Source organism: Trachypithecus francoisi, unplaced genomic scaffold (assembly GCF_009764315.1).
Source record: "Trachypithecus francoisi isolate TF-2019V2 unplaced genomic scaffold, Tfra_2.0 Contig01440, whole genome shotgun sequence".
Taxonomy (NCBI): domain Eukaryota; kingdom Metazoa; phylum Chordata; class Mammalia; order Primates; family Cercopithecidae; genus Trachypithecus; species Trachypithecus francoisi.
In genome coordinates, this window is record NW_022681431.1 from 13,960,746 (window position 1) to 13,988,607 (window position 27,862).

The 27,862-nt window shown below is 40.7% G+C and overlaps 1 protein-coding gene and 1 pseudogene across 3 annotated transcripts; one reads left to right on the forward strand and one right to left on the reverse strand.

Moving 5' to 3' along the window:
* Positions 1-778: 778 nt before the first annotated feature.
* On the reverse strand, positions 779-4,621 carry LOC117093690 (annotated as a pseudogene). Its single transcript, XR_004441192.1, has 3 exons — positions 4,499-4,621; positions 3,437-3,979; positions 779-3,365 (listed from the first exon to the last, which is right to left on the reverse strand). The product of XR_004441192.1 is annotated as a protein SDA1 homolog (transcript).
* Positions 4,495-27,673, forward strand: BNIP3L (BCL2 interacting protein 3 like). 2 transcript variants are annotated; one of them, XM_033229179.1, is made up of 6 exons: positions 4,495-5,345; positions 13,287-13,470; positions 17,598-17,670; positions 24,359-24,462; positions 24,584-24,733; positions 27,050-27,673. In XM_033229179.1, the coding sequence occupies exons 1-6, from the start codon at positions 5,249-5,251 to the stop codon at positions 27,096-27,098; spliced, it is 657 nt and encodes a 218-aa protein (XP_033085070.1). In that variant the 5' UTR covers positions 4,495-5,248; the 3' UTR covers positions 27,099-27,673. The 2 variants fall into 2 exon arrangements, with proteins under 2 accessions (XP_033085070.1, XP_033085081.1); XM_033229190.1 differs by lacking the exon at positions 4,495-5,345 and adding an exon at positions 12,400-12,555.
* Positions 27,674-27,862: the final 189 nt, after the last annotated feature.

Here is a 27,862-nt window from a genome sequence, read left to right on the forward strand (position 1 = left end):
GCAGCGAGTACAGGGTTTCATTGGGGGGTGGGGGGCAGTGTGACAAAAGCGTTCCAAAGTTAGACTGTGATGGTTACGTAACTCTGAATATATAAAAAAAAATTGAACTTTAAGTGGATGAATTGTATAGTATGTGAATTATATTTCAATGGGGCTGTTAAAAAACAAGAATTAGGAATAATACAACTAGGAAGCAGGAATTCAATTTAAGAGTCAATAAAATAAATGATTAGGTAATATAATCATGAAAAAAACTGAGGACAAACAACATAAAATAAGAAATAAAGATAACATCCTATAGAAACAGAGATAATCTTCCTAAAAGCACCAGGCCCCAATGTTTCCATAGGGAATTACAACATCTCCTTAAAGAAAGTAATTTCAATGTCATCTACGTAAGACCAGAGAAAAGGAAACCTTCTAACTATTTTCAGTAAAATGAGTATAGTAAGCTGGGCGAGGTGGCTCAGCAGTTTGGGAGGCTGAAGCAGGGGGATCCCATAAGACCAGGAGTTTGGGACTTGCCTGAGCAACACAGGAAGACTCTGTCTCTACAAAAAAATAGCTGGACATGATGGCAGGCACCTGTAGTTCCACCAACTGGGAAAGCTGAAGTGGGACAATCACTTGAACCCCAGAGGCTAAGGCTGCAGTGAGCCGTGATTGTACCACTGCACTCCAGCCTGGGTGATAGCGTGAGACCTTGTCTCAAAAAAAAATAAAATAAAATAAAATAGCATATGATTAATAAAAAACTTTTTTTGAAAGTTTAAAACCTTTTAAAAGGAGCACCTAAAAGGAAAATAGAACAAAGTGGGATCTCGTAGTCCTGACTGGGAAAACAATTCTATAAATATGTCAATAATCCCCTCAATATTTTTATTTTTTTATTTGGCATTAGAAACAAACCTTTTATTGAGACAAGGTAAACAGTGGGCTGAAAATAATACAGGGTGAAGGAAGGTTGAGGAAACCAGTGTGAAGTCATCTCAAATGATGAACTAAATACATTCCAAAAAATGAGGTCTTAACCAAAACGCCTTTAAATGGCATTCCAAAAAGAAAAAAAAGAGGGGGTCATTTAAATCTCTTGAATTGACTAAAAGAGCTAAATTATGTACCCAAAATCTGTACAGCAGGGGCCTGTTTTCAGCAGGTAAGCCTACATACAAGTAAGAACCTCTTACTCTTGTTACAATTGTCCTGTTTTGTTTTGTTTTACAGGAATATATAACCCTCATCCCCACAGAGTTAGTCCATAAGGCCTCAGTGACTGCATAGAAATATGGACCTACCTCTACTAGAGAACTATTTACACTGCACTGTAAATACACATGTATGTGTTCACCCCCACAACTAAGCTGTCAAGCCTTGAGTGAAGGGGTAGTTACAACTCATTCATTTTGTATCTACAGGGATAAAAGGCACTCAATACTTCTGCATGAATAATAAATTTTCAGAGTAATGACACAAATTAGCATTCTTCTTGGAATGGAAAACTTTCTGGGAAGTTTCTTCATTCTTTTTCTCTTTTTCAAAAGTGCATCTCGCAGCGCCAACTGTTTTTCTCGGAAAGAATGCTTATTGTTTGACCAGACATTCTGGCTATATCGCATCATCATAAAGTTCTTCTGTTTTTTCTTCTCTTTATTTTCTGAACTGGAAAATGGATTCATTTTGGTTTTCTTCCTCACAAATTCTTTTCAGTCTGTCTTTCCAGACATTGCAGTTGCTATTCTTGTCTCTTTGTTAGACTTTGGCTTTTTATGAAGGCGTTCAATGTCCCGAAGAGAAAGTAATTCACCCCTGGGCTCTTCATCACTGTCGATTTCAATATATTTCCTCTTCTGGGATTTCTCAGGGGCCAGCGTCAAGTTCTTTTCTCACTTGGGCAATGCGGATTTTCTGGAAGTCTTCCTGACTTAAAACTTGACTGGTGCTGATGGCTGCTGCTTTGGCTTTCTGCTCCTCCATGGGCATGCTGTTCAGCTTCTTGGAAATTTCTTGCTGTTCTTCATCAGAAGAGTGCTGAACATCAACCCATTCGCCATCGGCATCCTCCTCCTCACTGAGACTGGTACTTTCCCATCCATCTTCATCATTTTCAGCATTCTCCTCTTTCTCAACTTCCAGAACTTCTGCTCCTGGAATGTAATCTTTAGCATCTAATTCTCCATATTACTGTACTCTTGCTTCTACGGAGGCTTCTGTAGGCTTACCCCAGATTTTCTTCTGCAGCATCTGAGGATTCAGTGTTCGGAAGAGCTGAATCAAAGTTCTACCAGACATCATTACATTCTTATTCTTGTGTGGTTTATACTGAGCCAGGCCAGGTCTTGGAGAAGCTCTTCAGTCATGGCCAGAGGACACTGAGCTGTTATCTCTTTTATAGCATTGATTCCTACTGTCTTGGCTTCTCCAGAGTTCTTGTCAGTAACAAAATTGTTGGCCACAGTCATAAGCAATGACTGAATAATTGCTGGGTGTACTAGGTGATAAGATGCTTGTGCAGCAAACAGAAGGATCTTTGTTACTTCTCTTTGGTGGGCTACAGAAACCTTTGCAAAAAGTGACAGAAATTGAAGAGGAAGAGCTCATGAATTCCCACCAACCTGGAGATGAGGTTCATGAGCATCATCTTCACTACCAACCTCTCCTTACGGCATCCAAGCTGCTTTAGTAGTTTTTCTGCAAAATCTTGGGGATCATGAATCAAGTGAATAGCTAAAAAGTTAAACACCTCTGGTTTTTTTTCTTCTTTTGTTTCTTGAGCACTTTTATTGCCTTTTCCAACGTTTTCTTGTTTTGGGAACTTTTCTTCCCTGTAGCATATTGTGCTAGCAGGTCTCTTGCTGTTGGTCTGTCATCCTCAGATTCGGAGTCACTGTCCTGTTTTTCATCTTCATCTTTCCCAAGAAAGAATGTCATAGCAACTAATATCTTGGTGACCTTAGAAAAACATGCAGTTGTGATAACATTGACAGTTTTGGTATCATTCCAGATGTTCCTTCTGTAGAGTTCAGTCATAACAGCTAAAGACATCTTGGCTGTGGTTGCAATGCTATCTCTTAACATGCAACACTACATGCACTTTATTCTTGCGTTTTGTGTTTATATTCTTGATATCAGTCACGATATGTGTGTATAAAGTCTTTTGCAGAAGCTTATCATGGCAACATAGAAGTTCAAAGAAGAGCTCTGGCAGACTTGATGGATTGATGAGATTCTTATTTATCAGCAAGATTAAAGCTTTGCAAAATGTCATTTGAAGATCTGGATCCAATACGGTATGATTACAGGACAGAAGATCTTTCACCACTTGAGGAAAATTACTTAGATACCCTGCATAGCAGAGACTAATCTGTAACAAAGCAAAGGCTCTTCTGACGTTTCTTTCTCTCCTATTATTCAGATGCACATATCTAGGATGTTCTGTGCCATAAACATCACCAGTTCTGCTAGTTCTTTGCTGGGTTTATTTGGTTGCAATCTGAAAATCTCCACATTGGATGTGTAGTGATTATACTGCTGTAGAAACTCCTCAATGTAGGGCGGTAGGTCTCGCTTGATCTGATTCTGTAACGGCAGGTTGCTGCGGCAGGTTGCTGGGCAGCCTGTTGTTGTTTCTGCTGGACATTTTGGCTGCAGACTGGCTTCACGGCAAGCAATTTTTAAAAAACTCAGATGGCCAGCAGCCGCCAATCCCTACCAGCTGAGGCTCGAACTCCTGCTTCCAGGTATGACTGAAAAGAGCACTCAATCTATTAATAGAGTTCATTTCTGACCAAAATCTTAAAATAATTTGCAAAGGGATTTGACAAATCAATCCTTAGAAAAAATCTTTTAGCGTGGAATTTTTCAAATATATTAAAAAATTAGAAGAATAATGTATTACATAGCTTCAATAATTACCAACACATGGTCAATCTTGGACAAGTCCATTTTTAAGCTCATCTGAAGAGTAACTAGTCATCAACATCTGAAAAAGACAAATGAAGAGAAACTTTAATAGTTATCTAACAGAGGTATTGTAGATAGCCCTGAAACAGACTCACAATTTTGTGGACATTCAGAGAGTGACAAAGGTACAATTTCAAATCAGGGTAGAAAGGATGGCTTAAAATTAATATTATTGGGTCAATGGGCTACAAAATTGAGAATAATTGAATTTAAATCATTTACAGCATATGGAAAATAAATTTCAGATGGATTAGAGCTCTAAATGTAAATTTAAGCCTATAAGAAAATTAGAAAAAGTTATAGGGGAATTATAGATTAATAATCTTGGTGCGAAAGTCTCCCCAAGTCATGTAAGAATGATAAATCTGATTACATGAAAACCTTACGCTTCTACACAGTGAAAAAAAGATTAAAAGACAAGTCAGAGACTGAGAGAAACATATGTGACTCATAAATCAAACCAAGTAGACAGGGCGAAGACATGGAGACGTGAAGTAGGAGGTGTGCTCAGGAAAATAGTTAAATGTCATCCACGTACAGGATAAACGGCTTCCCACGTCATGTCCCAGAAGTCGACTAGTCGATGGGATTTGGGTGATTGCTTTCTTGTTTTTCCTGAATTTTTCTTTTTCTTTTTTATTTCTTTCCCTTTCTTCTTTCTATCTTTCTTTTTTTTACAATGATGGTGTGTTTGTAATCGACATTTAAAAAATTCTGTAACAATTAAATTTGGGGGCGGCCTTCCCTTGTTTCCCGTATGGAGGGTTGATGTTTCAGCAGCTTTATTTGGAGTTTACACGTGGAAGCACCTGGGTTTGGGGCTTCCTTTGTGTCCCCAAGACACCTATTGCAGAAGTGAGTCCTAAGAGGTAGAAAACAGATGCATGCGCAGCGCTGGATAAAGCAGTGTGAACCCTGTGTGAGAGGAGGCGCGGGCGCTAACACAGGAGCGCACTTCCTCATTCCGCTTCTTCTCATCCTCTCTCCCAGTGCCACTGGCATCACTCATCCCATCTGGTCATCCCAAGTCACACTTAAGAGTTCGTTCCTGGCGCGCGCGTCAGCCTGACTCGCGCGTCTCCACGTCTGGGACCCGCAGGGGAACGCCCCTGCCCCGTCAGGTCGCTTGTTGTGTTGTCATCACGTGGCCTGGGCGGGCCCTGACGTCAGGGGCAGGGGAGGGACAGCGCAGGCGCAGAAAAGGGGGCGGGGGACTCGGCTTGTTGTGTTGCTGCCTGAGAGCCTGAGACGGTCCTGCTGCTGCCGGAGCCCTGCCAGCTGTCCGACGATGTCCCACCTAGTCGAGCCGCCGCCGCCCCTGCACAACAACAACAACAACTGCGAGGAAAGTGGCCAGTCTCTGCCGCAGCCGGCGGGCCTCAACAGTGAGTGCGGGGCCGAGGGCTTGGTGAAGGGGATGGGGGAGGAGGAGCCGCCCCGGCCGCCGCCACCGGCGCGGCGCGGGAGGCGGGAGGAGAAGGCGGCTCATTGGCCCAGGCCGGGGATGTCCGGGTGACTGACAGCTCCCGTCACCTGTCAGGAGGAGGGGCGCCTGCCTGGCTCCGGGCCTCTCTATTGCCTCCTGGGGTCTTGGGCCGGGGGCCGTTTGGGTTCGCGGTCCGGGAGCGGCGCAGGTAGCGCGGATTCCCCTGGTGCTGGGGGTGGTCCCCAGCAGCGGAGCCGGGCGGGGCGGGGGCGGGCCTGGGGGGCGGGGAGGCCGGGTGGGCGGAGCGGGCCGTGGAGGGGACGTGGGCCGGAATGGGGACGTGCGGCGGGGACGCCGGGGGATGGACGCGCGGGAGCGGGGCGGGGCGGGCGGCTGCCGCGGGACGTGTCGGGGATCAGGTGTGCGGGGCCCGCGGGCGGGCAGCGTCTGGCGGGCTCGGGAGCCCCCAGCAAGCATTCCTTTGTTGCCGCATGTTTGTCAGGAAAATTCATTTGCTGGTCTAGGGGTGGCTTCAGTCACGTGTGCGGTGAGAGGCTGTGCCTTGCTTCTCCTTTTTCCTTTTTAATTTTTTTTATTAGCTTTCTCGAAGTTGCTCAAGTGATTTTTTTTTTTTTAAAGCGATGAGGTTGTGCGCCCAGTAAACCTGAGAGCAGCCTCCTGAACCACCCAGGACTGCACACGTCAGGGAGTGTGGGGCTATGCATTTAAAGAAACGGAATTAAAAACGCACTCGGGCAGTTGGAAGTTAACGGGCAAGGCTGATGGACAACACAAGCCAGGGTCTTTTCATAACATTCCGCTGCCCAGACATCTTGTCCTCAGATTGTTCCTGGTCGTGAGAACCGGGAGCTTTCTTGGAAGGGTTCTTGCCTAACCTTTCTTTCATGCAACTCTTGGGAAAGAGGTAATGGGGGCAGTGAGCATATGGCCAGATGAAGGCTTTTCAAAACCGCTTGGATGCTTAAAGGTCATGCAATATCTTTCCTAAGAGGGAGATGCTTCCAGCGTGGCCTGAAGATTATTCTAGGGAAGAGAGTTTCAGCCCTCACCAGGTAGCGATGGAGTTTGGAGATTTTAAGACCGATGCTGCTGCTGCAGGTTTTGATGGGTTAATTCCCAAAACCTTTAAATGTCCTATATTCCAGAATGTAAGATGGTTATGTTATTTCCCACAGTAAATTAGGATGAATGTATGAGTCATTAAACGTTATTCGTATCACATATTCCTATGCAATTTTAAGTTAATTGCCCATGTTTAGCATACTGTCTTAGATTTTAGAATGGGAAGAAACTTCAGAGCTAGCTAACTGCCTCCTGTTGTTTACCTGTAGAGAAACAAGTCTAGAGTAAAGAGCCTGGTCCAAGTTCACAACTGGCTGGGAGCAAAGCAGAGGTTCTCATGTTCAGCCTGTCTACTGCTCTTTTCAGGGCTTTTTTTTTTTTTTTTTTGAGATGGAGTCTCGCTCTGTCTACAACCTCTACCTCCCAAATTCAAGCGATTCTTCTGCCTCGGCCTCCTGAGTAGCTGGGACTACAGGTGCCTGCCACCCGCCCTGCTAATTTTTGTATTTTTAGTGGAGACGAAGTTTCGCCATGTAGTTGGGATTACAGGCGCCCGATACCAACCCAGGCTAATTTTTGTATTTTTAGTAGTGAGGGGGTTGGTCTCTCACCATGTTGGCCAGGCTGGTCTCAAACTCCTGACCTCACGTGATTAGCCCGCCTGGGCCTCCCAAAGTGCTGGAATTACACGCACCCGGCCTCTTTTCAGGACTTCTTTTCAGTGGTCCAGAACCTCCTACTGGTCTGTGTGTCTTATTTTGTCAGTGTGTTATTCTACCTAATTCACAAAGGTGGCCCACCTTTCTGTTTCTTTTTAGTATTCTGTTTCTTAATTGTACAGTTTTCTTATGAGTGAAGATACTTGGTAGGTGTACATGATTTCACTGAAATCTAAGGGATTTTCATCTTCCTTTGACCCTTTAACAACAACAACAACAACAAGGGCTGACCCAAGCAGGGCGCGGTGGCTCGTACCTGTTATCCCAGCACTTTGGGAGGCCGAAGCGGGTGGATCACTTGAGGTCAGGAAATCGAGACCAGCCTGGCCAACATAGTGAGAGACCAACCCCCTCTCTACTGAAAATACAAAAATTAAGCTGGCTTGTCGGGCGCCTGTAATCCCAGCTACTCAGGAGGCTGAGGCAGGAGAATCACTTGAATCCGGGAGGCGGAGGTTGCAGTGAGCCGAGATCGGGCCACTGCACTCCGGCCTGGGTGACAGAACGAGACTCTGTCTCAAAAAAAAAAAAAAAAAAAAGGGCTGAGCCATATGTCATTGTTTATCTTGGAGTCTGACAGACCTATGAGGAGTTTGATGTCTTTGGCCAGTCGGTTCCTGCTTGGTTGACATCAGCTCTTACAGAGGTGGAAGTACTCTCAGCCTGCATGGGATATCAAAATGTTGCTTTGGGAAATCTTCTAGATAGAAAGTATTTTACATGGGATAGGGTGAGCTTTCTGAAAAGCTTTTAGATAATGCCATATTTAATTACTCCCCTCTTTCCTGTTAACTCTGTTCGTTTTTTTAGCTCATTACACAACACTGCACTGAACAAAACAAGAAGCCTCATTGATTCCTTGAAGTGATTTTTGGGCATTGGGCAAAACAATTTATTCAGGCGCCTAGTACTATCCAAATTGCTGATAAGTTGAAGGACTTTGTTGGGTAAAGTTGCACAACTGAAAAACAGATGAAATGTACAGATTTTCTTGGGTTTGGGATTTTTTATCTTTGGTTCAGGGGTCAAAGCAGAGTTTCAATAGCAAATTATTGAAATAGTTGAATAATGAAGTATTTCTGTGATTTTTTTTTTTTTTTACCTTTACCGCTGTGGAGAGACTGTTCACTTTCATTAAAAATTACAGGGCAAATACCCAAACTCCTTCCAAGTCAAAAGGATGTTGTCCAGTTTGTTTTGTTGTTAAGAAAACTATCAATTTCCTTAAGAATATTTGAATAAGATTCAATTGGTCGAATAAGGAAAATCAAAGCAGTAGTATAAGTCATAGTGTAATTCTTGTTATTGAGAAATATAGCCTTTTTTTCTTTTCAATTTTTTTTTGTTTGTTTGTTTTTTGGAGACAGGGTCTTGCTCTGTCATCCAAACTAGAGTGCAGTGATGCAGTCAAAGCTCATGGCAGCTTCGACCTCCTGGGCTCAAGTGATCCTCCTTCCTCAGCCTCTTAAGTAGCTAGGACTGCAGGTGCACACCCCCACACCCAGCTAATTATTTTATTTCTTGTAGAGTTGGAATTTCACCTCATTGCCCAGGCTGGTCACTGGCTAACTTATTTTTTGTAGAAATGGAGTTTCTCTTTGTTGCCCAAGCTGGTCACAAACTATTTTTTTTTTTTTAAATAGAAACGTCTTCAAGCACGATGTCCTTGCTTTCCTGTTATGAAGAGTGCTGTTAAGGCCTTCATGGATTGTCACTGCCTCATAATGTTTTGAATACCTATGTAACTTGTGTGTAATACATACTTCTGCAAAAAGACCAACTTTTTTTTTTTTTTTTTTTTTTAAGAAGAATGCCAGTGACTCTTGTTGGCCTGGTCTGGATTCCTTTCAATAATGAATGAAAAGCTTTGAGGAAAGAATGTAAATATAATGAAATTTGAAAAGAGTTACATGTGGGCCTTTAAAAGTTAGGGGGAAAAAATGAGGAGAAATACTCTTCATTCTCTCCTCCTCTTGTCCCAAAGCTCCTCTCCTCTTCTTCTTGCAAGAGGATTGAACTAGTGATTATAAAACTGTAAAGATTATGCAACATACAGCAATGAGTATAATCACAATTATTGGACTACCCTTCACGATCTATTATATTAGAGAATGGAGAAACATTCACAGAAGTTTCTCTGAATCTCTTAGTCATTCCCAATAAACCCAAACCAGAAAATACCTCATGTCATTGCATATTATGTACAGATTGGCATAAGGAACAGCTCTTAATTTGTAAAGTCTTTTAAATAATAGAGAAAGCTTTCCAGCTTTTAGTTTTCAAGCTTGATTATTAGGAAGAGAATTCACTCTGTGGTTGTTTTCTACTTTGTGTTGCTTGGACAGCACAAACGTCTTATCTAGCCTTGTTTCCTTTGCAAGTAAAAAGGGGCTTTGTGAAGATTGGTAGAGTTAGAATACTAAGAAATTCTGAGGCTGTAAATCAGGAACGAATCAGGTGATGGGAAACGGATGTGTTTTTCATCTATTGAGGAAGACATATTTGTTTTTTTGTATGTTACTCAAAAGATTAATATGTAGCCTCTTAATTAATGCCTATGTACATAACTCTCTGCACCCACTATGTATTTCCATAGATGATATTTTTGAAAGAGAATTACTGAGTTAAAGGAAATCTACCCTTTTAAGGCTGTTAATACATATTGGCAAATTATTCTCCAGAATGTTCACTGAAGCCCTGATTGTAATAACAAAGTATTAGAAACAACCATCTGAGTAGTGGTTAACCATTGCCATTTAGATAATGGTTAAAGTATGGTATATCTTTATAAAAGATGAGATGCAATGCAGTTGTTCGAAAGAATGAATGTCAGTATATATTGATAGGGAAGACGTCTGAAAAACGACTTACAGAATATGTCAGTGTGTGTGTATGGTACAGTTCCATTTCTTTATAAAAACAAAAGCAAAAACAGACCTATATTTCATTGGAAAAAACTCTGCAAGTCTCCATGTGAAACTGTGAAAAGTGGCTCCTTTGGGAGAAGGAATGGGAGGTTGGGAAAGATGTTAATTTTTAATTTTATGTACTGATGTTTACATTTTCTAGGAACACATTTTTCCAGTAAGGAATGGTTTTTCTATGATACAGAATATAGTTATAGTAGCTAAAACTTTCTTAGGGCCCTTTCTCATTGTTCTGGGTGCTTTATTCATTTAATCCTCCTAAAAAAGTCTTCGAGGTAGATACAATTATTATCTCTGTTTTATAGATGAGAAAACTGAGGCACAAAGAGGTTAAGTACCCTGTGCGAGGGTAACAGCTGTAACTGAGAGTGGGAGCCTGGCTTCAGTCTCAGCCCCTGACCAAACTATACCAGTGTATGCCAAGTACAAATTGTCTGCCTTAAGTAGAAGTGCTTTCAGTTATGCTACAGGGTGTGGAGGCCACAGCACAGATCACTTTTTCTAAGCTGTTCTAGGTATGTCTCTTTCAAGTTCCTAAAGTATATATTAGATTATGGTTACTTACGTGTTTTTAATGAAGAAAATAGGATCCAGACATTGATTTGAAAGTCCTTCAAAAAAATAAAAACCAGGCTGGGAGCAGTGGCTCATACCTGTAAGCCCAGCACTTTGGGAGGCTGAGGTGGGAGGATTGCTGAAACCCAGGAGTTTGAGACCAACCTGGGCAATGTAGGGAGACCCCATCTCTACAAAATAAATAAATAAATAAGTTGGGCATGGTGGCATGTGCCCTGTAGTCCCAACTTCTTGGGAGACTGAGGTGGGAGGATTGCTTGGGCCCAGGAATCAAGGCTGCAGTGAGCTGTGATTTTGCCACTGTGCTCCAACCTGGGTGACAATGCAAGACTGTCTCAAAAGAAAGACAAAAGTAAGGAACGGAAAACCTGATACTGTTTGTTACACCCTTTTTTCTCTTTGATCAGCTACTTCAAGTGAACATTAATTGTATTTTAGGGAAGACTGGCTTCCACAGAGACCCATCTGGAACTCCTGGTTCCTTAGCTGTGCTTCTGTCAGAGCAGCTCTGGGTTTTGGTTTGTTACTATTGTACGCATTAGGTTTCTATACAAGAAGAACTGGTTCCATTGGTTTAAAAATAAGTTTGAAAATCCTAGAAACAGTGAGAGTCAGAAAAAAACTGTTTTTATATACATATTATCTCCCCTACCCCCTTTCTCTCCAGTTGAAATATTTTACAGAGCTCTATATTTAGGGATGCTTTTGGCGTATTTCTTATACACCCCAGAGGCACTCTAGATAAATTATCTTCAATGTTAGATCTCTCTTAGCTTTGCTAGTTGTATTTGTTAATCCATTTTGAGTTATCTTTAGTCTGCGTCCATTTTATGTGTGTATAGAATGAGGCCATGGAGATGTACAGCTCTGTCGTTTGGCAGCAGAGTCCTAAGGAATTGGTGGTGATTATGGGATGGTGGTAGCCAGTGGGGCTGCTTCAAACGGAAAGAAAAGGGTTCTAAGGACTTATAAATGTAAATTCTAGTGTATAACTGAGCATCTTCCATTTACCAGCACTTGATACTACTAAATCCTCACAGCACCCCGGTGTTATTATTATCTCTGTTTACAAATGAGGAAGCTGAAGCTCAGGTCACAAAGGTAGACAGGAAGTGATGGGGTCAGATTCCCAGCTACGTCTGCCTTGGAGTTTCCTTTCTTGTGAGGGCGATGTTGAATTCACTCTGGAACTGGTGTAGCCATCGCCACATTTAGAGTGCCTTTTAGAGTTTGAGCCAGTTTTGATGATTTTACTTTAACTTACTGACGGAACTCCTTGTTCATCCCTGGAACTCTCTAACATTTCTGCTGGGAGTTTAGAGGGATGACCACACCAAGCCACTTGGTTACATTTTCTGAAACAAAATTTATTGTAAGAAATGGAAATTATGAACAAAATATACTACTATCTCTTTTTACTGTGAAGTTAGTTTATTGGCTACTGTTAACTATTTATTTATTTATTTACTTACTATTCTTTTGTAGAGACAGGGTCTTGCCATGTTGCTCAGGCTAGTGTCAAACTCCTGGACTCAAGCAATCCTGGTGCCTCAGCCTTCCAAAGTGCTGGGATTACATGTGTGAGCCACTGTACCTGACCTCAACTCTTATTAAAATTAAAGCACCTTAATATGTTTCGCAAACTCATTGGACCAATAAATATTTTCAAGACCTATGCAGAATTACCAGTGGCACATCCCCTTTTTCTGTGGCTCCACCCCTTCAACTTTGTGTCCAAGAAAACTTTTCCTGTTTGCCTGTAGCTGATGGGCGGTTGTTTCTGCCCCCACATCAACAGGGTTTAATGAAAACCCTAGAAAGTGGAAACTCGTGGGAGAGAAGAGAAAAAATACAAGTTCACAAGGTATGTTTAGTGTATAAAAAAGGAGAAAGACTAGAAAGCATGAGATATAAAGGAAATGAAGAAAGTAATCAGTGAGACAGAGCTAAAGCCTTTTTCTGAATTTTTAGCATTATCACCTGATTTAGTTAACCAGCTGCATTAATTTTATGCTCCTGATTTGTGTACAAATTGAAATTTTTGCTATTGGATTTAGATTCCCTCTCTAGGAATTTCTCAGTTGTTTGCACTAAGTAGGATATAGTTGCTAACTTACTTAGATGACCTTTTATGAAATTTGTAAGTGATGTATTTATTTCATTTCTGGAGCAGATACAGCTGAGTAGCTTATGAGGTAGACTATGAAGAAAGTGTGTGTGTATATATATACACCAACTAAAATATTAAAGGTAAGTAGCCTAAAGGTAGCAATTTTTTTTTTTGAAAAGCAACCTCAGAGTTTTCAGTAAAGTGTTATCATAAACTAAGCTTTACCCAGAGAGAATATTGACTGGAAAACACGTTTTCTGAGATGTTTTAGAGTTCGAGCTGCTTCTCAGTTGATGGCATGAGCTATTTCAGGAACAGAACTATATAGATCTTTAGACTTTTATTCTTACTTATTTTCTTCAGAATACTTTTGCCTTTGGTTTGAGAAGAGTCAGAATTCTTATCTGGATTCACCACGTTCACATCTGTGTGCACATGACAGATTTCAGTTCTGCTGTGGTTAACTTATCTGACTTGTCCAACAGGTTCCTGGGTGGAGCTCCCCATGAGCAGCAGCAATGGCAATGATAATGGCAATGGGAAAAACGGGGGGCTGGAACACGTACCGTCCTCATCCTCCATCCACAATGGAGACATGGAGAAGATTCTACTGGATGCACAACATGAATCAGGACAGAGTAGTTCAAGAGGCAGTTCTCACTGTGACAGGTAAGTGAGACCCATGTTTTGGTGGAATTCAGGAAATGAATGGGTTATAGGGCTCATTCTCTCTAGGGAAAATTTATTTGCCTAAATCTTCACTTAGCAAAATATGCCTTCTGATATATTGCAGTGTAATATATATTGCACAGATATATATTGTGTTTATATGAGACAGCTAATTGACAGATGCTTCAGTGCCCACTGTTTTTCCCCAGATTGTCATTTTTCTTACCCAGATTATATTGTTTTTAGCAGTTTATCGGTTTAAAAATTCAGTGGCGTAAATGCTAATTTATAGAATTAATATAGTTTTCCCCCATTTTCCTTTGTATCCCTGTTTCACAGATCACAGACTGCCTTGAATTAGTTACCTCTGTATATGTCTTGTCTTCCCTTCTAGATCTTGATGTTTCAAAGGGCGGGAGCCATGTTTCATTTTTGTTAGCTTCACAGTAATGGTGCTGGCACATAATAGACACTCAGTAAATGTTTGACTCATAGGACCTGCAGGTCGTTGCACGTTATAGCAATGTTTGCACAGTTGGAAGCACCAACCAAGGTCTGTGAAGATAGTGTTGAAGGCTCTTCTGCTTTCTCAGAGGATGTTTTGTTTCAGACCTCATTTTTCTGTGTTTGACCTGAAGAAACTAATTCCATGGATTAAGGACTGCTTATGGTGAAAGAGTAAGATTACAATGAGATATGTGTGTGGAATGAAACCAGGTCATTATTTTTTAGTATAAACTTTTCTGTTTTTTTTCCAAAAGGGCTAGATATTAAATGACGTTTAAAAAATTCTTGTTTCAGTGACAGCTACACTGTTAGCATTATGGGTCACTGGATGACCTTCTGGGGAGTTGTTAACTGATGTTAACCATAAAATACAAACGCACAGGAAGCAGATTAAGGAAATGTAAACAGTGACTATCTTTAGGAATGCAGTATGGATATTTTTCTTCTTAACATTTTTGTATTTTCTAAAAATTGTGTATATTGCACATATTATTACTTAGAAGAAGTGAAAAAAAGGAGAAATGAGTTAAAACACGTCCAGCTTCCTGAGTGGCTTATGATCCACTCATGTTGCCAAGGCAGCGGGGGGACTGGCTTGTTGGCTTTGTGGCACACTGTGCACCCCCGCCACCCCCGTGTCATCCCTTACTTGTCCCTGTGTTTCTTAGAGCCTGGGATGGCTCTTGTCATAAGCGGAACCAGAACAGATGGCTCTCTTCTGAACAGCTTGCCCTTGATTCTAGTAGCTACAGCATTAGTCTGTCTTTCCGAATGAAGATTTGTATTTATGTTATGGAACTCGCTGATGGGTTTCTCAAGTTTTCTGCTTGTTATGGCCTGTCAACAAGGCTTTCACTCTAAGTTCAAGTGTGTAGGCCTTGATCATTGGTACCACGGTGTCCATGAGCCTGTTGTTCACACGGTGCTGTCAATGAGCAGAGAAAAGTCACCTGCTTACCTGTCTGTTCATCTTATTTCATTTATGGTGCAGTTTTACATGTGACTGAATATGCCTTCACCCTCCCATGATCATGTTTCAGTTTAGGTTGCTAAAGCATGTGAGAAGGAGGCATGGCAAGTGCTTTTGAACACTTTCCTACCCCTCATCTTATGTATCTCCAGGCCCTAGATTAGTGGTCATCTTTCAGAGAACGCCTAGAACTTGAGTGTGCAACAGTACTCTTCTGGGATATTCGACTAACATGTTTTACCATTGAGGAGTGTCTTCAAAACTCACGTCATTTGAATTGCCATGCGTCTCTGTATTTGAAAAGTCACTGGGAAGTGTTTTTTGTTGGGGGAAAAGTTTTGGGGTTGTTGGGTATCAGTCCTAGAGCTGATCTATGTATATTTTCAACTTAAAAATTATTGCATAGAAATATTTGTGTTGCTGCAAGGATTGTTAGCTGGGAACCCCAGTGTGTTCTGCTTTGCCTTCCATCCTGTCACAGGGGTTTTCACCTTGACGGCACACTAGATTCACCCAGGAGCTTTTAAAAATGCCAGCACACGGACTGCATCTCAAGAACTTCTCATTTTGGTTGACAGGGGCAGGGTAGAGACATCACAATATTTTAAAAGCTCCCCAGCCAATTCTAATATGTGCCATGGGTGAAGCTCTAATGCATTCCAAATTGTTAGGAGGAAATAAACAGTTCAGAGAAGAGGTTGGTGCCAGTGTGAAGAAGCATATGGAAGCAGAGCGATGCTTCCATAGGATTCTTGACTTTGTCACCCTGACTGCCTTGACCTGGTCAAGGCTGTGTAAGGCTGACCCTTACCCGGATGTGTAGCTGTGAACCCAACAGTGTTATGAGCACCAAGATAGTAACCTGAGGCCACCAGGAGTGCCCAGTTCTGCTTGACTCCTGTGCTAGTTCAAGACAAAAATTTCCTAAATATATGTGTCGTTTGTTTGATGCAGAACCAGCTTTTCTCTTTTCTTGTCCCCATTTAAGAATCTCCTATGTCAGTTATACCAGTCTAAAAGACTCCTAGGCCTCATCTATCAGATCAATTTCTGACGATCTTACTTCTGAGTCAGTCTCACCAGCATTTCCGTACATTAATTAACATTGTATACATACTCTTGATAACTTTTATAGTTACTATCTATTCCTTTCAGCAAGTTAAGCCTCAAATATTTTTTATTTCTATTTTAGATTTTGGGGGAGGGTTTGTGTATGTAGTGAAGGATCCCCAGTGACTTTCAGTTTTTACACAAGGAATCATTGATAAAGCTGAGAAATTAGCTTAGCACATTCTGTTCATCTCTTGCATCAAGTGCAGTTTGTGACCGTGTTGTTTTTGTCTAAAAACTTATTTGTAAATTTTTACAGTTCTAAGAATGTATTTTATGCAATTATAAAGGTTTTATATTAATATATAAGCTTATATAATTCACTCTGAAATATCTCAAAGCAAATATTTCTGAAATAAGTAAAATAGTGGTTCTCAAAGTTTTCGGTCATTATATACCTTTACATTTTTTTTTTTTTTTGAGACGGAGTCTCGCTCTGTCACCCAGGCTGGAGTGCAGTGGCCGGATCTCAGCTCACTGCAAGCTCCGCCTCCAGGGTTCACGCCATTCTCCTGCCTCAGCCTCCCGAGTAGCTGGGACTAGAGGCACCCGCCTCCTCGCCCGGCTAGATTTTTGTATTTTTTAGTAGAGACGGGGTTTCACCGTGTTAGCCAGGATGGTCTCGATCTCCTGACCTTGTGATCCGCCCGTCTCAGCCTCCTAAAGTGCTGGGATTACAGGCTTGAGCCACCGCGCCCGGCATACCTTTACATTCCTAAAAATCATTAGGGACCCCAAAGGACTTGTTTGTGGGTTCATATATTTTGATATTTACTATATTAGAAATTAAAGCTGAGAAAATACATATTCAAAAATAATACATTTTAACATAAGTAACTTTTTTTAGTGAAAGTACCTATTTTCTGTAAACCCTCCAAGTTAATAAGAATAGTGGCATTGTTTCACACGTTTACAAATCGCTAACACCCAGCTTAATACAAAACAGCTGGTTCTCATCCACCCTTGCATTCTAACTGTTTTACTATCACACATCATGTAGCCTTCGGAAAACTCCACTGTACACATGGGAGAATGAGAATGAAAAAGGCAAATAAATCCCACTAGTATTAAGAAAGGAACTTTAACCTCAAAGACCATCTGAAAGCATCTTTGAGAACTACCTTATGCACTTTGAGAACTACTGGTGAATTATTTAGTGATGAGGGAACTTTGAGAAAAAGAACTCTGAACTAAAGTTCCTGAATTTGAAGATTTTTTACCTTTAATGGACAAAAGAGTAAATATAAGAAAATGTGACAGTTTGTGTCTGTAGGTAGTATTTCCTTTGCAAGTGTATCATTTTGAAGGAACTTATTACTACTGAAAAAGTACAGAACATTTTGGGAGTAAGAATGCTCAATTTCATTTAGCCATTTAATATCACATACATTTTTCTTGTATGGGGTCATGATATTATATTTTCTAATTTGCTCTTTCAAAGCCATACTGCTGTAACTTTTAATTTTCTAATTTCTAGTGGAGACTAAGTCATTTGACAAAGTGAGAATTAAAACTGATAGCTAAATTCCTTCTCTTCTAGCCCTTCGCCACAAGAAGATGGGCAGATCATGTTTGATGTGGAAATGCACACCAGCAGGGACCATAGCTCTCAGGTGTGTGGGGGGGATTCTGATTTACAGTAAACAAGAAAGATGGAAATTCTGTAAGTATATTTTGCTAAAATAAAGAACATGAAGACTTTTAGGAATAGTTTGAAGCTATTACTGAATTTCTGATTTTGGAATTTATTTAGGATGGTATAGTTCATGTTGCACTCGTTTACAATTAAGGATTTGGGGCCTTGGCTCTCTAAAAGAATTGGAAAATTCTTGCCCATAATGAATCATGCCAATACTCCAGGCTAGTTTCTTGAGTTTATAAGTAGAAAAAACTGAGATAGATGCTTTAAGACCACAGAATAAATGAAGATGAAGAACTAGACATGAAGACTTTTTTTTTAATGCATCTGAAATCAAAGCAGTGACTTTTGAGATAAATTTCAAGAGGTAGACATAAAATTTATCTAAATTATGCAGGATTCCTTGAAGATAAATATTGTTTACTAGGAGTTCACAATGTTGGAAACAGGGATATAGTATTAAAATCTTACAAATGTTTGTGTTATAAAACTTAAAATATGATAAGTATATAATTTTTGCTAATGATTTAGAATACTCGTGGCCAGCCTTTAACTTTATTGATATGTAAGATCACCTGAAAGTGTCGTTAGAGTACAAATTCTTGAGGATGGGAACCATTTTCTTTTTCTCCTGTATTTAGGGTGCTTGAAAAATATTGAATGAACCTTTGAATGAGTTGCAACTAAAACCTTGTTTTGTAGGGTTTTCAATATGCTGTGTCCTGAGCACTAGAAATATTTTGTGTATCCACCCAGTATTCTTTCTGTTTCCGAAGGCCACAGAGTTCCTCCATACTTTACTATGCTCTATTTTTGCTTTCCTCTGAAATGTCGAAAATCTATGGATTCAGCATGAATTTATTTTATGATGATGAACTTTATACTGTAGAGAAGCTCACAATAGCAGGCTGTCATGTAGTAAGATGATCTGACTGGAGCATTTGAGTTGCAGGCTTATGTATGTCAGTTTGGCCACATGCAGTAAGTGATAGCTGATGTAGAAGAAAGCATACAAAGTCTCTATAGCAGAAAGCGTACCAAGGAATCCAAGAGAGAAATCAAATTCTTTGCTGTGGTCTTTCCTGAGGAGGATTTCTTCAATCCATATCACCTTTTATACAGAAAGCTTAAAGTTTAGATTAGCATTTTCCAAAATGTGTTTTCAAGAATTTTGTTCAAAGGGAATTTCTGTAAGATAGTCCTGAAGTCAAATAAATGGAAAGTAATGCAGCCCCACGCTCCGACCACACTCTCACCCTAGTAGTCGCATGAGTAGTTCTGACCAGTTCCTGCAGTAAAGAAATGATTATAGTTTAAGCTGGACATGGTGGCACTTGCCTGAGTCTCAGCTACTTGGGAGGTGGAGGCAGGAGGATCCCTTGAGCCCCAGGAGTTTTGAATCCAGCCTGGTCAACATAGCAAGACTCTGTCTCTTAAAAAAAAAAAAAAAAAAAGAAATGGGTTTAATTAAACCAAATGTTTCCCAAGCTTATTTGACCTTAGACTTTCTTCCTCTTCTCTGCATACATTTTTCCCTTAAGAACTTAATAACTCTGTGGAGCACTTTGGTAAGTGCTTTCCTGGCTCACAGAGTTGCAGATGTGCAATTAGGCTTAACTGAATATTGAATTTACACGGAATTCTAGAGCCGAATGCATCTGTCCTGGAATTCCAAAGGAATTTTTGAAATTTAGGAAAGAAAATGTCAGGTTTTTGGCCTTTGGTAGGTTTGCCAGTGTTGATCCCTTCGCAGGACCAAATCCCTAAGAGAGCATAGGCCGTCATCAAGAGGAGGTACTTTATGTTGACAATCAGATCGGTCAGTTTCAACCAAGGGAAGAGTTTAGAAAGACAGTAACTCCTATGACAGAGATTTTAGCAGTTGAGTAAGACTTAATAAGGGAGCTGTCAGTAGGTATAGTTTAAACTTTCAAAAACCTTTTACATTGCCTTTTTTTTAATGGAAGAAGCAATAATTTAAAAATTAATTTATTTGGGATTTGGGAACATTGATTTTCTTCCTGAATAAGAAGAAAGTTGAGGGTTAGGAAACTTAAAAAAACAGGTTAAGGACTGTTACTGTACTTCATCTTATACAATGTTTTTATATGTGTTTATAAGGACTATATATCATTTTCAAGCTTTTCTAAGATGAGGAAGGAAAGTCAGTAGCATTAACTAGATATGTTCTAGTTGCTCAATTTCTTTCTTTCTTTCTTTTTTTTTTTTTTGAGACAGTGTCTCAGGGTCTTGCTTTGTCACCCAGGCTGGAGTGCAATGGTGCAGGTATAGCTCACTACAGACTCCGATTCCTGGCTCAAGCAATTTCTGTGCCTCAGCCTCTCTAGTAGCTGGGACTGCAGGAACACACTGCCACACCTGGCTAATTTTTTATTTTGTTTGTATAGACAGAGTCTCGCTATATTGCCCAGGCTGGTTTCAAACTCCTGGCCTCAAATGATCCTCCCACGTTGGCCTCCCAAAGTGCTGGAATTACAGACATGAGTTACTACTCCCACCTCTCTTTTAATGTTCTCAATCCAGTGAAAGCAGTGATATTATCCCCATGGACAAATGGAAAAAGTGAGGCTTTGTACTAATTACTTATCTAAGATCACAAAGCAAGTCAGTGTTAGAGCCAGGATTCAAAGCAGGTCTCAGTCTGTGGCCCTTGTTCTTCCTACTGAACTAAGTAAGTGGATTCGATTAACAGGAGAGCTCACAAAGCCACGAGAATGAACTGAGAAATGTCTGCTGAGTTATGGTGTGGGGAATTTCCGCCTAAGGCAGTGTGCACTTAGGAAAAAGATCATGAAACTGCTTTTGGGATGATCATTCTCAAGAGTCTCAGTTTTGTATCAGAAAACAGACTGTAGATTGTTTTTTCACTTGATCTTAGCCAAAAGTCCGAGAAGCAATATAGATTATTTATTGAAGACATTTTTGCATTGTGTTTCTGGGACCAAAAAATGCCAGCACAGTGTTGAGTGTTATTGAAAAATGATCCAAACAGAAAGTGTCCTCCTTTTCCTCTCTTGTAAAACTGTGATTTTTATCTGTACATGAATCATGGTATACAGCTTAATATCCCTATTTAGAGGACAAAGTGACCTTGAGGTGGACCAGAGAAGGAAAACTTAAGTGATTAGAAAATAAAGAACTCCATGTGAGAGAACAGGCAAGAATGATCAGAATCATCTTTGTTTTTGTTTCTTGTTTTTGAGACGGACCTCACTCTGTCGCCCAGGCTGGAGTGCAGTGGCTTTGGCTCACTGCAACCTCTGTTTCCAGGCAGTTCTACTGCCTCAGCCGCCCAAGAAGCTGGGATTACAGGTGTGCACCACAACGCCTGGCTAATTTTTGTATTCTTAGTAGAGACAGGGTTTTGTCCTCTTGGCCAGGCTCGTCTCAAACTCCTGGCCTCAAGTGATCCATCCACCTCAGCCTCCCTAAGTGTTGGGATTACAGGCGTGAGCCACGGTGCCCAGCCGGAATCTTCTTTGAATAGATGTAGGTATAGAGAGAGGATTATTGATTTTAAAAGCACAAATCTTACATAATTAGATTAAGTACGTTTTTACCATATTCTGGAATTCTAAGAATTGGAAGGCAGTTTAAAACCTGAAAGTGGCAAATTTAAGACTAATAAAAGGAAGCACAGAGCGGTAGTAAATGGGGAAAGCTTACCACTCTTAAAGTGTTAGAATAAGTTGAGAAATTTATCTGGAGTTATTTTTTGTTTTGTTTTCTTTTGAAAACACTTGTTCAGAGGTAACTTTGCTTCACTCAACTGAGAAAATTCCATCCTCTTGAAAACAAAAATTAGAGCGTAAAATCTTACTGCGTTTTCATTCTGTCAGGAATTATGAAATATTAACTTGTTAAATCTTTGAGCAGGTTTAAAGAGAGACCTGTGAGGCCAAAGCAGGAAACTAAACAGAAACGACCTGCAGTATGTTGAGTATAGTCAGATATTGTGTGCACAGCAACTGATCTGCAAGTAAATTGTAACCGTTTTTTGTTTTTGATTTGGGATGATTTCAGTGTTACTCCAAAGAGCCAACTCATGATTCTGAGTAATCTCGATAGCCAATGGAAAGAGCTTAATCCTAAATGCTACATTGTGTTATTCAGCGGAATTTGCCAAGTTCAGCAGAACTAGATAAGAATGGTACTAACGAGCAGTAGACAACGCACAGGGGTTTTACTTTGCCCCGTCTGAAGCTCCTGTCCTGGGGTAGCTATTTCACAGAGAACTAGACCTGTCAAAAAAGAGTCATGTGAATATGTCAGACTCAGCATTTCTTAGCTACCTACTGAAAAGAATGACAGCTTTAGTCAAAGAGTGAATCCCAGTCAAACAAAATAAAATGTCAAAATGCTTCTTCGTTTTGAGGCCCTTAGGTTTGGGGACATTTCTTTTTTTTTTTTTTTTTTTTTTGAGACGGAGTCTGGCTCTGTCTCCCAGGCTGGAGTGCAATGGCCGGATCTCAGCTCACTGCAAGCTCCGCCTCCCGGGTTTACACCATTCTCCTGCCTCAGCCTCCCGAGTAGCTGGGACTACAGGCGTCCGCCACCTTGCCTGGCTAGTTTTTTGTATTTTTAGTAGAGACGGGGTTTCACCGTGTTAGCCAGGATGGTTTCGATCTCCTGACCTCATGATCCGTCCGTCTCGGCCTCCCAAAGTGCTGGGATTACAGGCTTGAGCCACCGCGCCCGGCCGGGGACATTCTTTAAAACTGAATATGGCCAGGCACGGTGGCTCACGCCTGTAATCCCAGCACTTTGGGAGGCCGAGGTGCGTGTATCACTTGAGGTCAGGAGTTCGAGACCAGCCTGGCCAACATGGTGAAACCCTCTCTCTACAAACAATATAAAAATCTGCCAGGTGTGGTGCCAGGTGCCTGTAATCCCAGCTACTCTGGAAGCTGAGGCAGGAGAATTGCTAGAACCCACGAGGTGGAGGTTGCAGTGAGCCAAGATTGTGCCACTGCACTCCAGCCTGGGTGACAGAGCGAGACTCCGTCTCAAAAAGAAAACTGAATAAATAATACTGAATCAATATAACTGAATAAATAAATATTTTTAGGACTTTTCCCCTCCTTTTGGTTCTATTAAAAGGGGAGCTATTGGAAATGTTAATTGTTCTTGGCCTGAAACTGTAGGTTATCATTAGCAATTTTTTAAAATCACATTTTTTATTTTATTTGATGTGACAGATGTTAAATTCTGACTCAACTATTATGAATTATTCCAAAAAACTTTTGACTAACATAGTTTCGAAACCTTGGAAAATGTTTGCATAGCAATTTGTCCTAAAAATATAATCTTCCGGAGAGTCAACCCTGGTGCTTAACAGTAGGACCGCTCTATACAGTGTTCTTGGGTTTGAATACTGGCCCTGCTATGTACTGGTTGTGGAACTTTAGGCAAATTATTTAATCTATGTCTCAGTCTCCTCATCTGTAAAATGGGATTTTAATAATTCCTATTTTTATAGGGTTGTTTTTTGCAAGGTGAAAGTGAATGCATGTGGCTGGGTGCAGAGTGTCTCACACCTGTAATCCTAGCACTTGGGGAGACTGAGGCGGGGAAGATCCCTTGGGCCTGGGAGTTCAAGACCAGGCTGGGCAACGTAGTGAAACACTGTCTCTTTAAAAAATACAAAAATTAGCTGGGCGTGGTGGCACACACCTATAGTCCCAGCTACTTGAGAGGCTAAGGTAGAATTAATTGAGCCCAGGAGTTCAAGGTTGCAGTAAGCTATGATTGCACTCTGGCCTGGGTGACACACGAGACCTTGTCTCCAGGAAAAAAAAAAAAAGTTAATGCATGTAACATGCTTGGAATAATATTTGCCCCTTTAAGTGCTCAGTAAATACTATTATTTATTTCCTCATCACATCTCTCACTTATTTTTGTTTTACTTCTCATTTTATTTTTAGCATATCCTTTTAATTTCCTTTTATTTTTTTAATTATGAATTTTTTTTGAGAGAGAACCTCACCCTATTGCCCAGGCTGGAGTGTAGTGGCTGGATCTCGGCTCACTGCAACCTCCACCTCCAAAACTCAAGTGATTCTTCTGCCTCAGCCTCCCAAGTAGCTGGGATTATAGGCACCCGCCACCATGCCCAGCTAATTTTTGTTTTTTTTTGTTTTTTTTTTTTAGTAAAGACGGGGTTTTACCATGTTGGCCAGGCTGATCTCCAGCTTCTGACCTCAAGTGATCCACCTGCCTCAGCCTCCCAAAGTGCTGGGATTACAGGCGCGAGCCACTGCACCCGGCCTAATTACAGAAATTTTAAGTGCATACAAGAGAGAATAATATAATGGACCTCCTTACAAGTATCGCCCAGATATAACTCTTATCGAGGTTTTTCATACTTCAGTTAGCATTACATCCCAAAATACAGTCTTTTTCCAGTTCCTATGCTGTGCTTAGATATCCCAACAGTAAAGCTTACTCAGGTTGTTCTGAAGATATCACATACTCTGATCTTAGATTATTTTTCAGCATTTTTTAGAAAAACAGCTTGTTTCTTATCTAAAATTGCTGAGACGCAACCTTATGAGTTTGGTATATTTCCTGTCCAGACTTGTCTTTGTATTAGGAGGAATTGGTCTTCCTTTTTTTCTTAAAGTTTGAATTATTCTTTACAGTCAGAAGAAGAAGTTGTAGAAGGAGAGAAGGAAGTTGAGGCTTTGAAGAAAAGTGCGGACTGGGTGTCAGACTGGTCCAGTAGACCCGAAAACATTCCACCCAAGTGAGTTCTCACATGTTTCTTGTCGGTGGACACAGTTGATCTGCACCCGCTTATAGGGAATGGATGGTAATCCCCGCGATATTTTCAGCAAATGACATCTGCCTCTGAATTTCTTTCTCAGGGAGTTCCACTTCAGACACCCTAAACGTTCTGTGTCTTTAAGCATGAGGAAAAGTGGAGCCATGAAGAAAGGGGGTATTTTCTCCGCAGAATTTCTGAAGGTCTTCATTCCATCTCTCTTCCTTTCTCATGTTTTGGCTTTGGGGCTAGGGTAAGTAGTGGCCAACTCTTGAAGTTTTTTCCATTCATTTTATCCTATTTTATTTTCGGATTGAAGAAATGTATGTGAAAGCAGTTTTTACTGCTTTACTTTTAATGTTTCAGTGCAAATAAGGTTAACTTAAGAATGATTAAAGTGGGTACACAATTGTTCTACAAATAAGCATTTTTAATAATAGTAGAGGTTTTTTTTCTTACTTGAAAATAAGATGTTTGGCCTGGTGTGGTGGCTAATGCCTGTAATCCCAGCACTTTGGGAGGCCACAGTGGGTGGATGACCTGAGGCCAGGAGTTCGAGGCCAGCCTGGCCAACATGTTGAAACTGGTCTCTACTAAAAATACAAAAATTAGCTGGCCGTGGTCGTGCACATCTGTAGTCCCAGCTACTTGGGAGGCTGAGGCAGGAGAATCGCTTGAACACGGGAGGCGGAAGTTGCAGTGAGCAGAGATCATGCCACTGCACTCCAGCCTGGGGGATAGAACAAGACTCCATCTCAAAAAAAAAAGAAAAGATGTTCCTATTAATCCCCTAAATGATCATTTTTAACTGGACTCTTCTGTGATTGATTTTTCTTTTTGGGTTTTGTTGTTTAATCTTTTTTTTATTTTTTTATTTTTTTATTTTTTTATTTATTTTTTTTTTTTGAGACGGAGTCTCGCTCTGTCGCCCGAAATGGAGTGCAGTGGCCGGATCTCAGCTCACTGCAAGCTCCGCCTCCCAGGTTTACGCCATTCTCCTGCCTCAGCCTCCCGAGTAGCTGGGACTACAGGCGCCCGCCACCTCGCCTGGCTAGTTTTTGTATTTTTAGTAGAGACGGGGTTTCACCGTGTTAGCCAGGATGGTCTCGATCTCCTGACCTCGTGATCCGCCCGTCTCGGCCTCCCAAAGTGCTGGGATTACAGGCTTGAGCCACCGCGCCCGGCCTGTTGTTTAATCTTGAGTAATTTTTGAACTAAACTAATCTTTAACATGTAAATTTTGTGGTCAATGCAAATACTTTTTTCATATGGGAAAATACATGATTACATTGAATGGTTTTTTTTAAGTGAAACTGGTAGGTTGATTGGTGCTCATTTTTTCCTTTTTTAACTTTGTAGTATTTTCATTTATTTTGCTAAAATCGACCTCATATTTATGTGTAATTCATTAGTTTTTCAGCCACATCTTTTAAATAAATTGCTTTTTTTCCTTGATTTAAACAATTGAAGAATTACACTTCTGAAAGATTTTAGGAGTTAAACAGTAGCTGTTAATTTTTTTCAAGACACATGTTGTGCTCTAAGCATGCCCAATGGGTCGTTTTCATATAAGATATACAGAAGGTGGGTCATCGTTTTCTTCCCTTTAAGGAACTCAGCGTATTGGAGAGAGATGCTCAGTCACGACCTCAGAAACTTGCATACAGCTTTCCACACGCCCCTCTTGTCTCTCTTGGGTGCTTGATCTGCTTTTGTGAGGGCGAGGACAGTAATCACAGACAGCAACCTAGAAGGGGTTTGTGCAGAAGAGCAGTGTGTGACCGCTGGGTGGGGGTCGATGTGGGGCAGGTATAGGAGTTTAATACGTTGCTACCTATACAGCAGTTCATTGCCCTTAAGCGGTTGGTTTCTGTACCTTGCCGTCTCTCTTTCAGTCATCTTCAGATTGTTTGTCTTGGCTGTAAGTATAACTATTGCTATAGATGAATGTAAAAAGAGGGTTTAAAAAGTTGGTTGCTTTAATTGCACTGGAGGTGAAGCTTGTTACATATTTTCCTTAACTTCCCTTCTGCTTTTGCTGTTGAAGAGGCCAAATACTTGGTTGGCCTGAAAAAGTATTATAAGGCCCCTAATCCTTAAGAGTTATTAGTAAGAGCTGTCTTTAAAGCACTGACAGCTTTTAAGGGTTTTTTTGTTTTTTTTTCTTTTTTGTCCTACATAGAGCACCAAAATAATTTCACATATTACTATATTTTTGTGTCAGTAGAACCTTCTGTCCACCAAAAGGAAACATATTGAAGGAGCTGGGCTGCTTTATTTACTCTGTGGAGGGATCTGTTCTCTCTGGCTTTACTTTGTCTAATCACTACCCCCTCGCTGTGGAGCCCCAATTTAAAGAGTAAACAGAATCATATAAAACCAGTTTGGCTGGGCTGGTGACTGGTTTTAAGAAAGTCGGCGATGATTTCATGGTGTTTGGGGAGTGGTGCCCACAAACCTTTAGAGCCTTTTACAAAGACTGAAGAGTGTTAAGTAGAGTTCAGACTGTGGACAAGCTGGTGTAGAACTGTTGAAACAGGTGAAACATGATACCTCTGTTTCCTTTCAGCATCTATATTGGAAAGCGACTGAGCACACCCTCTGCCAGCACCTACTGAGGGAAAGGAAAAGCCCCTGGAAATGCGTGTGACCTGTGAAGTGGTGTATTGTCACAGTAGCTTATTTGAACTTGAGACCATTGTAAGCATGACCCAACCTACCACCCTGTTTTTACATATCCAATTCCAGTAACTCTCCAATCCAGTATTTTATTCAAACTCTGTTGAGGCATTTTACTAACCTTATACCCTTTTTGGCCTGTAAGACATTTTAGAATTTCCTAACAGAGTTTACTGTTGTTTAGAAATTTGCAAGGGCTTCTTTTCCGCAAATGCCACCAGCAGATTATAATTTTGTCAACAATGCTATTATCTCTAATTAGTACCACCAGACTAGACCTGTATCATTCATGGTATAAATTTTACTCTTGCAACATAACTACCATCTCTCTCTTAAAACGAGATCAGGTTAGCAAATGATGTAAAAGAAGCTTATTGTCTAGTTGTTTTTTTCCCCCAAGACACAAAGGCAAGCTTCCCTCAGTTTGAGTTGATAGTTATTAAAAAGAAAACAAAAAAAAAAGCAAGACACAAGAAAAAAATATCCTGGGCAATAAAAAAATTATTTTAAACCAGCTTTGGAGCCACTTTTTTGTCTAAGCCTCCTAATAGCGCCTTTTAATTTATAGGAGGCAAGCTGTATAATAATAGGTATGAAATAGGATAAGAACTGAAATACATCAGCAGATTTTCATACTAGTCTGTTGTAATGCTGTCTTTTCTATGGTATAGAATCTTTCTTTCTGATAAGGAACGTCTCAGGC

Coding starts and splice junctions, on each gene's coding strand:
- BNIP3L (XM_033229179.1), top strand. CDS start 5,249: ATGTCCCACCTAGTCGAGCCGCCGCCGCCCCTGCACAACAACAACAAC. Junction 13,471..17,597: donor GGCAGTTCTCACTGTGACAG/GTAAGTGAGACC, acceptor CTTCTCTTCTAG/CCCTTCGCCACAAGAAGATG. Junction 17,671..24,358: donor GCAGGGACCATAGCTCTCAG/GTGTGTGGGGGG, acceptor TATTCTTTACAG/TCAGAAGAAGAAGTTGTAGA.